General features: G+C 45.8%; 1 protein-coding gene across 7 annotated transcripts in view; it reads left to right on the top strand.

The window, feature by feature from the left end:
* The window catches only part of LOC119712470 (excitatory amino acid transporter 4-like), a 37,881-nt gene that overhangs the window by 12,729 nt on the left and 11,737 nt on the right, over positions 1-13,415 (top strand). For 5 of the 7 annotated variants that reach the window (XM_038163749.1, XM_038163747.1, XM_038163748.1 and 2 more), the window contains 4 exons: positions 1,717-1,833; positions 10,922-11,179; positions 12,031-12,168; positions 12,975-13,179. In XM_038163749.1, the coding sequence (XP_038019677.1) occupies positions 10,966-11,179; positions 12,031-12,168; positions 12,975-13,179 (557 nt within the window). In that variant the 5' untranslated portion in view covers positions 1,717-1,833; positions 10,922-10,965. Of the gene's footprint in view, positions 1-1,716; positions 1,834-7,048; positions 7,209-10,921; positions 11,180-12,030; positions 12,169-12,974; positions 13,180-13,415 lie in introns of all 7 variants that reach the window. The other 2 variants (XM_038163743.1, XM_038163746.1) reach the window with 1 other exon arrangement.

Raw genomic sequence — 13,415 nt, 5'->3', positions numbered from 1 at the left:
CTCCCTGTATGTCTGTGGCTGGACTGCCTCTCAGCCACATTTCGGCAGAATTTTGGTGCATGGTACAGGCAGAGCACACCTATTCCCCAAAATCAGAAATATGAATTTTGGAATAAAAATATTTTCTTGGTAGCCCATTCCAATATGTGTTTTTCTGGAAAGATGACTGAAACCTTGAAGGGCACAGTACTTGAATTTACAGTCTCCAGTTGACACTTGCATGACCTGAGATGTTGTTGAACTTTCAGTAAGACGATTAGGGTCATTAGTGCCATATGAGCCATGGAATCGTGTGAAGACCAAGCAATTTATTGGGTTTAGAGAGTGTGTCCTCGTCTCCTAATGCAGCAATGGCTTGTGTCTGGAGCAAGTTTAAACAAGGGAGAATGACAGACACAGTCATGACTCCAAATGGCTCATTGAGCAAAGTCCCATCTAATCACCATCCTGATTTATGGGTGCACTCAATGATTTTAAAGTCCTTTTCAAACCTAAACAATTCTATTATCAATGTCTGCAAAAGCCATTTGGTGCTGGGAGTTGCTCTCTGTAACCTGGGCTGAAGAGGTCCGGTTCTCCTTTTCCTACAGAGCTGATGAGGACACAGGATTTGGGGGCATTTAATTTCCAGCATCATCTATAAAATGAACATGATGCTTTGCGTTTGACCTATGCCTGACGAGATGAGTTCAAACTCTGTGGCAAGCTCCAGCTGCAGATGCAACATATCAGCCTTGGTATGCCAAAGCCAGAGCACACAGCAAAACCCCTACACCGGGGCCACCTGAATTAAGAAGAAGGCTACTTTGATTAAACAACTACGTCCATTGTGAGTCATTTTTCTGGTAGGGCTAGAAACAGAGGTGCTGTTGTAACTTTAATGCTGTGGCTTGATTTTTGTATATATTTTTCACTCTGCCACATTCAGAGGCCAGAGTGGGCTGTGTGGTGTTCACACCTGTAACCTGACTTGTGGTTTTGACATAGTGCGTTGATTGAAATTTTGAAATGTGGGACTTTTATCTAAGAAACTGCATCAGGAACCAATATTTAAGAAACCAGTGAGCAGTGAAAGTTTTGCCTGCTTCCTTGGAAGCAGAGCGTGTTTCCCTGACAGACTGTACAGCTACTGTATTTCCTTTGCATGCTCTGTGAACTGATTCCTCCATAAGATGTGCCTAATACATTGAAGAGAAGCTGCAGCAGTTTGGCTGAGGCACAGACACATGTCTATCCCCTAAGGCTGATCTGGACAAACCACAGGAGTGTCTGGACCTCAGAGGTCCTCTGCACACAGACTGGACCAGTGAAGGACCTGCCTGTCCAATACTCAGCTGTTGCTGCTGGATGCATGCAGCCTCCCTTGTGGAAGGAAGCCTTGTAAGGGGCAGGAGTAGAACAGTGATGAGATTTGATTCCCATTTAACAGCTGCCCTGCTCTCTGTTACTGCTAGCTCTCCTTGAAGCTTGTGTGAGGAGGCAGAAGAAAGTGCAAACCCACTGGTACTGTGAAACCCCATAAGGGCTCTATGCAACCTCCTGATGACAGGTGCTTTCTGTGCTCTGGTCTGGTGCAATCATCAAAGATTTTTTCTGTCTCCTCCTACATGCCACTCCCCCACCCCTTTCTGCCATGTATCCTGAACATATACAGTCTTCCTTTCCTCTCTCAGGAGGTATTGCTCAGAGGTCTCTGCTAACACTGTACTTTTCTAGGGAGAAAATCCTGCTTCCTGCCTTTGAAAGAATTAAAGAACGAAACAACGCAGAATAATACCCCAAGACGAAAACTACTTACTTCCCTCTGTGCTTGGCAACCTGCACTGGTTCCAGGTGAGTGGTTTTCTCAGTGAATCTGAATGCATGAATAAGAGCGGTGCCAGTACCAGGGGCTGAAGCAGGGCAGGAGATTTCCTTGGGCATGTGCATGAGAGTGGCAGAGATAGCTCTCATCTGCTTTAGGACAGGGAGCTGCCCAGTGGGGGGTGCTCTAAAAATGAGACTCTGTGTCTTGGGTTGGGGTTAAATGCCTGGTGGGAAGCTTGAGTGAGACAACCTTATCACAGGACCTTGGCATGAGTAGGGAGCATTGTGGAGCGTGGTACTTGTCATTCCAGTATTGTACTTAGGCCCAAAACCACTGGGCTCCACTGGTGATCACTGTCATTGTAGAGCTCAGATGGGCTGAAATTCCTGCCTATTGCAGATTCCTCTCCCTTTAGCTGGTGCTCTCCCACAGACATGGGTCAGTGGCTGGGCCCTGAACAGGTCTGTTCTCCTCCTGGGTCCATTGTTGCAGTAGGAGTTGTCTGGGAGGTAGCTTGCTGACTGGTATCAAGAAAAAGAAATGTCCTGCTGAGCAGAAAGCCCTTCCAGGGACTGCTATAGCAACGCAAAGATGGCTGAGCTGCGCTTGTGAATGGAAATTTTCAACATAGGCTCTTTGGTTTCACTGCTTTCAGTTTGTATTACCCTTCCCAAGAGCAAGCAATGGGCCAGGATGCAAAGGATCTAACAGCATGAGGGGTGAGGATGCCTCCAGCCAAGGGGAGTCTATGAACCCTGTAAGGATAGAGATTCTGGTCCTCAGGACTGAAAAAAAAAAAGCCCAGGCAATAGCACAGTGGCTGCATTTAATGCTCCTGATCACAGGCACTGAGCTACTGATGAGGGGATGTCAGGTGGGAGTGGAGACATCTACTCCTCCTTTGCCATCTTTGCACAATCTGCCTGTCCCCACAAAGAACCTCTTTTTACTCAGCTGGCAGTAGGGGGTCTGTAGCTTCCCACTCTGGAGTGCCCATGGTCTGCCTAAAAGCCAGTAGACCTTGAGAGCTGCTAACAGCAACTTTCAGACCACTGAGCAGAGTTACATGCCCCTTCCTTATAAGCACTGAGCCTCCCCACCCACCATGTGAGGATTTATTTAACTCCTCTCCCTTGGTGACCCAGCACCAGAAGTCCACCTCGGAAAGACTGGCACAGATTTTTCAGTGAGTCTTTGCCTTGCCCTTCCATATCTGCCTAACTGTGCATAACTCTTTACAACACCTCTCCTTCTGCAGAGATTTCTCCTTCTTCTCCCACTTTGGGTGCTTCCTTGCTGCCACCTGCAGAGACTTCCCTCACTGAAAATTCTGCTGGTTTTGATGTTGAACATAAAGCAAAGTTTCCTTGGAGAGACAAGACAAACAGTGGACTCCAAATGCTGGTTATTTCACAGTCAGTCTGGCTTTCAGCAATGAAAACTAAAATGCGGTTGCATTAGCAGAGGGAAGAGGGAGCCTGGGGCAGCCGTCATTGAGGGGGACACCTGACATGCTTTTCCAGTGTCATCCTTTCAGCAGCATGGCTTGACCGAGTGACATGTGCCATGCCCGTGGCAGAGTGTGATGGTACACGCTGTACCAAACACTGCTGTCTTGGGATTATATTGCCTCTCTTCCACCAGCCTCTGGAGGCTGGTAAACCTGGGAGAGGATTTGCAATGGGCATTTCTATTTTGGCTGACTTCTGCCAGTCCCAGGAGTAAAACTGGCTAATTAGATTAACCCCTTTTTGTGTTCTTCGACACAGACATTAGCAAGAGTGGGACAATGTGTAAAGCAGCCGCATTTTAGTCATTGTTTCCCATCCATTTTTTCTGAATAGTGACAACTGGGCCTGTCCCAGCCAAGTGCCTGAACCCTCTGAAGAATGGAGCTCTCTGCTGTGCTGGACATGCAGATTTTTGCCTCTCTTGGGGCAGGTTATTTGATCACCAGCTGATATCTCTTGGACACATTAGTAATCAGAAAGTTGTGTCAGCATGTCATATGAAGGCAGGGGAAGCAGGCATGAGATGGCAGCTGTGTTCTGCCTCATGAGATAGTGGAGCACAGGGTAAGAAGGCTGACACAGTCTTCATCTGGATTTTTTGTTATTTTTCCAATCCCACACACCATGGCAAGAGTGCCCTGTAATGCCATGTCCTGCCAGTGGTCAGGACCTTCGGCTTTCCCAAAGGAGTGTCTCACAGTGGATCCACTTGATTGATGGCTTCCGCTCTGCTAGGTCACCCCTGAGTCCTCACAATCTGTCCAACAGCCACAAATGGCATTTGGCTGTTTCAATGAAGCAGCATTAGTCCCTGTGCTAATTATAAATGCAAATCACTTCCAGGATACTGCCATGGACAGGATGTGTCAGGGCTCTCTGAAGTCCCGTAAAGCTTTGTCTCACAGCACATCAGCAGAAGGAAGGTCACAGCATTGCTGAGGTTGGCAGGGACCCCTAAACATCATCTAGTGCAATCCCCCTGCCCAAAACAGAGTCAGCCACAGTTGGTTGCTCAGGCTTGTGTACAGACAGCTTTTGAATACCTCCAAGAATGGAGAACACCCCGCTAGCCCCTTTGGGCAACCTGCCCCAGTGTTCAGTTCGTCTTACAGTGACAAAGACTCTCTTTATCCTTAAGAAGAATTTCCTGGTACTTCAATTCATGTCTGCCACCTCTCATAGTCACTGTGCAACACTGAGAAAGGTCTGGCACTGAATTCTTCGCACCTCCCTGCAGGTGTACATTGGTAAGACCTACCCCGAGCCCTCTCTCCTCCAGGCTGAGCAGTCGCAGATCTCCCAGTCTTTCCTCATGGGAGATGCCCCAGTCCCACCATCATCTCTGCAGTCCTTCAGTGGACTCTCTTCCCTGTATTCATACTGGGAAACCCAGACCTGGACACAGCATGCCACCTGTGGCCTCACCGGTGCTGAGTCAGAGGGGAGGGATCACTTCTCTCAACCTGCTGGCACAAGCACAGCAGAGTTTCTGGACTCTAGTGCTGGTCCCCCCTGGGATGTCCTGGGAGTTCTGTGGTTCCAGGGGTGATGTACCAGACGCAGGCCTTAAGAAAGTGTTATTAGGGGTTTGATGTTGAGTTTTGTCTGGACCATTTAAAGTAGTCAAATATATTTCTTCCTCCACCACCACCTTTCTCTGACTATTACATGGACAAAGCTAGGCCAGATATCTCTGCAGCCCTCCCCACCCATGCTCAGAACACTTGCTTCTTTGTGTCTTTGTGTCCTCTGAGCTGTTGCATGCCTCTGGAATGAGGGCAGAGCTGCATACAGGCATGAAGTAGATTTATTTCCCTACATGTAGTTTCTCTTCTTGTCATGAAGTGGTGTTGAGGCATGAGAAGCTCATGTGAAACAGAGAATAGTCCCCTTTGGTTCCAAACAGTCAAACAGCTTCTCTGCAGGCAGCAGAGCTGTCTATTCTCCCTGGCAGAAACTCAGTGTATCACTGCTCCACAGAACTGACCACCTCTGGCCAGCACCACTGCCCTGACCTCTCGAGAAATGTTTCCCATGTGGAGCTGTGCCCTCTGCAGTTCTACATGCTGTCTAGATCTGTATATGCAGATGCAACCTATCTCCTCCAGCTCTGTCCAGATCTTGCCTCCAAATGCAGCCCTACTGCCACAGCACTGGGCTCTGCACTGTGCCAGTACTGCCCAGTGACAGGCACCACACCCATGGGGCTCTGCGGGGCTACCCCAGCACTGTGGAACACGTAGACTGAGAGTCTACCTGCCTGCCCAGGGGACAGACTGGATTCATGACCAGTGCATTTCTGAGGAAAGTCTGCCCTTCACCTCTGCTGATAATCTGAAACATGCATGCCTCAGGAGGAGCTTGCTTATGAGCTCCCATGGATGCAAACTGTCTTAATAGAGACAGTGCAAAACTTTGCAGCACATGAAGAAAAATTTATAAATACTCACAGCCTGCCTCTTGATGTCTGAATAACTGAATGTAGGAACATTTCACTGATGACAGCTTTATACCAGTCAAACTTGGCTGGTTTTTTTCTGAAGCTGAGCCTGCATAACAAAGAAAGTAAGTAATTGAAGACTTTCACAGCAGCTTTCCTAGAATCTGAGTTAAATGCAAAATTTCTTCAGCAAGCAACTTGAAATTTGTCAGAATAATTTCATTTTTCTTCTGTTGTTGTGATGCAGCAATATTTAAGATGCGTCTATGGGTTTCTAAATACAAGTTTCAAGCATTTAATGTTGCAATGTGAAACCTGTATCATTCCCACAAATGAGATTCATGTCTTGGCATTTTCCCTTTATCACAAGACAAAGTCTGAGATTACTCTCACTCTAAATTTCAAACACAGCACTGTACCAACTATTAGGAGGAAAATTAACTCCGTCCCAGCTACCAATCATCCTCTCAGAGAATATTTTCTTCTTTGTCCCCTAATGTCTCCCAAATAATTCCTAGTACTTTCTTCTGTCAGTCTATACTTTTCTGTGGTCTTTCCAGTTTCTTTGTGAGTCAACTCACAAAGAAACTGGAATTAAGGGTTTTTCTTTCTGTGTTTACTGCTTTTCATTTATGCATAGAGCAGATCATTCTTCCAGTCACTTGTGAGCAGATGAACAGCTCAGCCCTCTGCACACTTTCTTTTTGGACCTCACAACTGAAATCTCTTTTGGCATCCTGTCACCAAAAGTGATGATGAAAAGGGGATCTCCCCTTTCATTTCCTTTCATATCCATTGTTTTAAACTCCTTTCATGCATGCTTTCAAACTTTTCATGCATGAGCCTTTACAAAAGTTTTTAAAACCTTGACTGATCTGACACTGAAGTCATATCCTTACTGATGTGGATTTCCCTTCAACTAGATGCATTTGAACATTGCTCTTTACTTCTCCTGCTCTCCTTAGTTCTTCATTTAAACAAGCTGGCCCTTTCTCTGGGAGAGGGGCATGGTCAAAATGTAGGAGGCTGTGTGTCTTTACGGAGCCTGTTGTCAAAGATTACATTCAAGATACTATTTCAAGAAGTTTCTCTGCTGTGTACAATATTTTATTCTCAGATTTTGAACGTGGAACTTTGTGGAACCAAAATTATACAATTTGTGAGAAGGGATGCAAATCTGCCCTGATGCTTCCACATTTGGCTCTCCAGCACTGTGAGTTTGTCATGGCTATCTCCAATCTCTCTTCAACCAGAATTTTAATACCTTCTATCTTTAAAACATGCTTACAGGAAGATTCTGCACACTGGATGCTTTTTTGATGTCGGCTTTTCTGATGTTGGCTGCTTTAACAGAGACAAAAGATAGAGGACAGATGTTCTTCAATGTTCAGTACAAGTTGGAAAAGATGTATCTCAGTTGATTCACAGCTTCCTTGTTTTCTAGCTCTTAGTAAGTACTAAAGCTCTATTACACTCCTCCCCCCATGCTGGAAATCTCCTTGGGTAGATGGGGAGATAAACACAGAAAAATCTGCAAAGAGCAGGATAAAATGTAGTGCAGAAGCCTTCCTTCCCATTTTTCACTTTAACCAACATCTGACTGCTACCTCTAAAATAGCCAAAATTCCTCTGTTTAAGTGAAACCTCACTGCCAGAACTAGGTATTAGTTTTGCAACACTGACCTTTCTTGCAAAATATCTTGTGCTCCCTGCTCAAACCTTGAAGTTACCTCCAAAAATACTCCATCAAATATCTTGGTGTTTCTGGCAGAGTGGAGACTGGTGAAGCAGTCACAGATAGAACAACCTTCACCGAGAGAGCAAAGCCACCTTCTTCTTCACAAGAAGGAAAATCCAAGCCATTGACAAGAGAATTTTTGTGACTTTACTGCAACAGTCTGAGAACTTCCTGCTCATGCAATAGAGAACATTTACAAAATTCCAGACCGGTGTCACAGAGAGAATGTGCTGTGGAGGGGGCTGCTCTGTTGCAAAATATGCAGATAGAGAAAGGGAGCAAGATAGAGAAAGGGAGCAGGAGGGTGGGGACAACAAAGGAGCCAGATCTGCTGATGATTTCCTTCTGTGCAATAACTTTTGCTCTAAAAGGCAGTGAGCACATGGTGCAACATGGTTAATGATTAATCCTGTACTTTCTCATACCAAAATAGAAATTTCATTTTGTTTAGGCAAAAATACATTTTCCAGATGGGAAGACATCTGGAGAAAAAAATGTGTGAGTCCTTTTGTATTTGTGGGTTCTGCTCCCACTTCCCCTGTACAGGAAATTGTGCCATTGCTGTGGTATGGTCCAACTCTAAGAAAGGCAAGGTTTGCAGGGGTGAGCCAGCTGGACGGCAGGGTTGTAGTGAGTGGGGTTGTGTCTGGCTGGTGAGTGGTCACTGGTGGTGTCCTTGGGGCTTAACACTGGGGCCAGTACTATTCAGTATTTTTATCCATGATCCAGATGCAGGAATTGAATATCCCATTAGCAAGCTTGCTGACAAAATCAAACTGGGAGGTGCCATTGACTTTCTTGAGGAACAAGAGGCCTCAAAGGAGAATTTTGATGAATTGGAGCATTGGGCTATCTCAGGCATGAAAAGGAAGTAGTCCAAGTGCTATTGTTTGTAGCTGGGAGGGAGTAACACTGAGTACAAGTCTAAACTGGGAGAGGAGTGGCTGAAGAGCAGAGAGGGACTTGGGGGTGCAGACTGACCGCAGGCTCAAGATGAGTGAGCAGTGTGCCTAGGTAGCTGAGAGGGCAAATTGCCTGCTGAAGACATCACACATAGAATGACCAGCAGGTCCAGAGAGGGGATTACCCCATAATAGTCAGCATTGCTGCAGCCTCACATGGAGCACTGTGAGCACATTGAAGAAGGATGAGAATGTCCTCAAACACGTCCAGAGGAGGGAAATGTAGGGTGAACTGTCTGGTGAAGAGCTGGAAGACATGTCCTACAAGGAGCAGCTGAGTGGGCTTGTTTCCTTCAGAGAAATGGGCTTGTCTGGGCTTGTCTCCTTCAGAGAAATGGAGGCTGGGATGAATTGCTTTCTGCAACTTCCTCAGGAGGGACTGTGGAGAGGGAGCTGCTGGACTGATCTATCTGAGATCTAGGGGCAGCGCTTTGGGAATGGTCCAAAGTCGTGCCAGGGGATGATCAGACTGGACGATAGGAAGTCCTAATGCCCAAGCAACAGGACAAGGAGCAATGGCCTTAAACGAAACACAGGAAGTTCCACATCAGTATGAGGTAGCACTTCCTTACATTGAAGGTGGCAGAGGACTGGAACAGCTGCCCAGGCAGGTCATGGAGTGTCCCTCTGGAGATATTCAAACCCACCTAGGTGTGTTCCAGTGTCACCTGTTCTGGGTCATCTGTTCAACTGTATATCTGGAAGGCTATAAATGATATGAGTTTATTGTGGGACACAAGGGGATTGAATTCATAGTTTCTAAACCTACTGTCAGGTTCAGGTGGCACAATCTCAATGAACTGAAAGAATCTTGCAGTTTCTTTTTCTCAGGTGTAGCCGTGAAAAACAGGACTGGCAGTGAAAGAAAGGAAGACAGGCAAACTTTTCACACAGTCTGGTGTGTATTGTCTCCAATAGATAAAAGTGGGGTAATGGTAAGGTAATGGTAATACTAAGGAATGGAATGCTTGGTCAAGCTGGAATGAGTGGATCAAAATCCATGGAATGCTGTTTGCTGACCTAAAAGCTGGGGTGACTACAGCAGCACTGCTAGGTTCCTGCAGCAATCATTTTTGCCACTGCAACATCATCTTTGCCAGTGGCCGTTGTGCAGCTTAGCCTTGGGAGGACTTAGAGTGCCCTGGCTGGGCCACCTCAGGTGTGTCTGCTGTTCTGAACCTCATGAAGGCATTAGCATCATGCAAACAAACCTTGTCTCAGAATGGAGGTTGATCTCCACCTTCTGTGCACGACTTTGCAATCTTGTACCACAAAGATGCTCCTCTCAAAGGCAATGTCTTCAGTTCATTATAGGCATTTATCTGGGTCCAAGTGGAAGATACTAGGTGTGTAATTTATGGAGCACATAGTCTCATTTGTGAGGGTTTCTTTGATTTAAATTTAGGATTACAAATGGACTAGCTCTTATTTGACTTGCAACACCAAAGAAGGTTTTCCAGCACTTGCTGATGTGCTAAGGTGACTTTGTTCTTCTTTGGTTTAATTTAGGTTTGTATTACCTTTGCAAATTCCTGGGAATAATTTTCAGACCTGTCAAGGCACAGTAACAGAAGGATATGGCACCTGCATAGTCTGGCAATAATCTTCCTCATTATGTGAACTGTTGGGTGGCTGGTGCCTTCTAGCACTCTAGAGGGGTCTGATTTGCCTGTGTAGCCTCCTTGTTCTTCTGTTCTGAGGAATATGGAAATAACAGTAAAAACTAAACAGATAAAGTACAGTAGACTATCCCGGCCTTTCAGCCAATTGGTAATGGAGAAGAATTGGTTCTTTATTTATCTCTTTGGAGTAAGTTTGATTTCAGTCTTAGTATTTATGAAGACAGAACATCAGGTTAATCCCATCAGTGGAGTTTGACAAGAGATACTACTTGGAAGTCCTGTTGTGTTTCAAAGGAAAGTCAGTAAATAAAGTCTTATCCTCAGGCTCCATGTAAGGCAAGGGGATAATGTTCCTTTCTACAGAAACAGACAGCACCAACTGCTGTCATGGGGAAAGTTGTTGTGGTAGGAACCTGTCCATCTTGGAGGTGTATCAGAAATGTTGTTTGCTGTTTGGTTTTGTTTGGAAGAGTGGTGTATGGGAAGGGGGTTTGTTGCTACGTGATAAAAATTAATTCCATTCTAAAGTGGTCAAACTTTGAACAAGTCTGCGTGGCTGTGGAGCCCGTCCTGGCTGCCCAGGCCAACAGAAAACACTCCTCAGTGCAGCTTGGGTGCTATAGGGGCCAGAGCTTCTCTAGAGGCACCAAAGCAGTAGTGACAACACCCTGGCAGCCCTTTACATACCCTTCACCAAGGGCTGCTCCTTGCAGATGGTCAGAGGAGGTCATTAATCAACTTTAAATAAACCTTTGTAAGCAGGCCCCAAGAAAATGACCTAAAGACGAAGGCAAGATGTACCACAACTTATGCTTTCCTGCCTATACTTCTCCCTGCCCAGCCTAGGCAGAGCTGTGCCTGGAGGACTAAGCAGCTGTGCTGACCATGAGCGAGCAGAGCCACGTCAACAGCCTGTTCCTCAACGAGGATGCAGCCAAGCGGCTTCATGCTGACAGCCGGGTGCAGCGGTTCCAGCAGGCTGTGCACAAGCGGGCAGCAAGGGCCAAGAAGCGGATGCACAGCATCACTGCTGAGAGCGCTAAAAGCTTCTTCAGGAGAAATGCCTTCGTCCTCTTCACCATTGCTGCGGTCCTACTAGGTATGGAGCTGGTGGCTACACCAGGCACCATTATAAATATGGGGGAATGTTTGTTTATTTTACTAAGATTTTTATTTTATCACAACGATTTGACTGAGGAGTTGAAGCTGATGAGCTGGCAGCTCAAAGTGCTACCCACATCATGAGTATGTTTGTACAAGATCAAGGGACCCAACAGATAGTGTGTATGTGGGAGGGAGTCCTTTTTGATCCTTTCTAGCGCAGTATAGAAACACTCTACGATAGAAAGAGTTTGATGGTCCAACTCAACCAATCCTTGTACAAATTATCCAGGTTTCTTCAGAGGCATGAGTGCAGCTGTAGGCACAAGGGCTTTTCATATTTGTCCCAAAGCTTTAGCCTGACAGTACCAGAAATGCTGCAAATGGCCATCATACAATGCAAACCAAATCTGCTTAGCAGATAGCAGGTTGTCCCTAGCTTTTGATCGAGGCTACATGACTATAACTGGCTGAACTCAGCTTTAAGAGGTGGGTAGACAAAGAATCTGAACTCTGTAGTCACACTTATTTTAGTCTATGAGATCATATCTCTCATCACAGCATTTTGTATTCATGAGCTTCCTTGGAACAGACTCCAGAAGAGCAATAGACAGGGAACAAGGAGACCTGTGGTTTCGCACAAAACTCCTCTGCACATAAATACGTCAAAGGGAGAGAGAGAATACCATAAAAACCAGATCATAGTCTTTTAGAAAATGAGCATTTGTTCCTTTATAAAGAAGAGGAACTGAGAATAAATGAGAAGATAAAAACCACATTGTAGGACTGAGGGACAGACCACTGGATCACACTGTCCCACTTCCATTCTCATCCCTTGCTGATCCACAGGGATTATCCTGGCCTTCTCCCTCCGGCCCTACCAGCTGACCTATCGCCAGATCAAGTATTTCTCCTTCCCTGGTGAGCTGCTGATGCGTATGCTCCAGATGCTGGTTCTTCCTCTCATTGTCTCTAGCTTGATTACAGGTGAGAAGTACTTTCTGTTGCTATCAGCCAAGACAATGGTCAGCAAAGCTGTTGTTCGGGTACCTCTTCCTGACCCATCTGGAGGTGCTTGGATTAGCTTGGCTAGTAGTGACAAGCCTGAATCTTCTACAGCCATAGGGAACATGATCCACACTGAGACCCCTGCCGGCTCAGTAGTAGTGCAGAGAAGCAGAAGACCTTGTGCTTTGTCAGAAGACTGGGGAGAACACAATGCAGTGGTTCCAATGGCAACACTAACAAGGATTTAATCCTATATAACCTCAAATATCTCCAAGTTTGTTGCCCAAGTAAATTTCAGGTTTTCTCCAATCTAGAGAAGGTTAATTTTTGTTAGTCCAAAAGCATTGAAGTTGATCACCAGCTGGAGGGCTTGTTTCACCCAGATCCTCAAGTAAGACATGACAGACAGACAAGTTTTCAGACAGCAGTAGGGACTTCAAGGTATTCCACCTGCTGAAACATCCTACCATTAGGGATTGAAAGGCACAATGTACTAGGAGGGGATTATTTCCCTTCTGAGAACTTTAAAAGAAAATTGCTACATTCCCAAATGCAGACCAAGATCCACCAGTGCTATTCTTCTTCATGACTACAAGACACTTTCTTCTATATCAACATCACCCTGGAACTCCAAATTCTGTTCCTTGTAGCCTGTGCTTCCTAGAGACCCTAGCTCCCTGTCCAAATCATGCATGAGCCTTGCACCCTTTGAATCTTTCTCAAGTTCTCCCTTTCTCTCTAAGACGATAGGCTTCCTCACATTGTCTCTCTGTGTGACACCCTAGGAATGGCCTCACTGGACAGCAGAGTCTCAGGGAAGATGGGGATGCGGGCTATCATCTACTACATGGTGACCACAGTCATAGCTGTCTTCATTGGCATCTTCATGGTGATCATCATACACCCAGGAAAAGGATCTAAGGACAAACTTCACAGAGAAGGCAGAATTGAGCAGGTGCAGACCACAGATGCCTTCATGGACTTGGTGAGGTAGGTAAACAAGATGGTTTCATGTTGAGACCTTATCAGTGAGATTACATTCCTCCATGGAGCATCCTTTTGAAGTATCACAGCTTTAAGCATACAGTCTTAGGGAAAGAGGTTAAAGGCTGTCTTGGCAAGCCTAGTATTTCTAGCTTAGTCTAGCTAACTGGCTTTGCCACTCTGAGACTGAGTGCTAGGCCTGGAGTCCAGCCCTTCTCCAGAGGTATTAATGTAAGAGGTCA

Source organism: Motacilla alba, chromosome 28 (assembly GCF_015832195.1).
Source record: "Motacilla alba alba isolate MOTALB_02 chromosome 28, Motacilla_alba_V1.0_pri, whole genome shotgun sequence".
Taxonomy (NCBI): domain Eukaryota; kingdom Metazoa; phylum Chordata; class Aves; order Passeriformes; family Motacillidae; genus Motacilla; species Motacilla alba.
The sequence above is the reverse complement of the archived record's forward strand: the minus strand, read 5'-3'. Positions and strand labels throughout refer to the sequence as shown.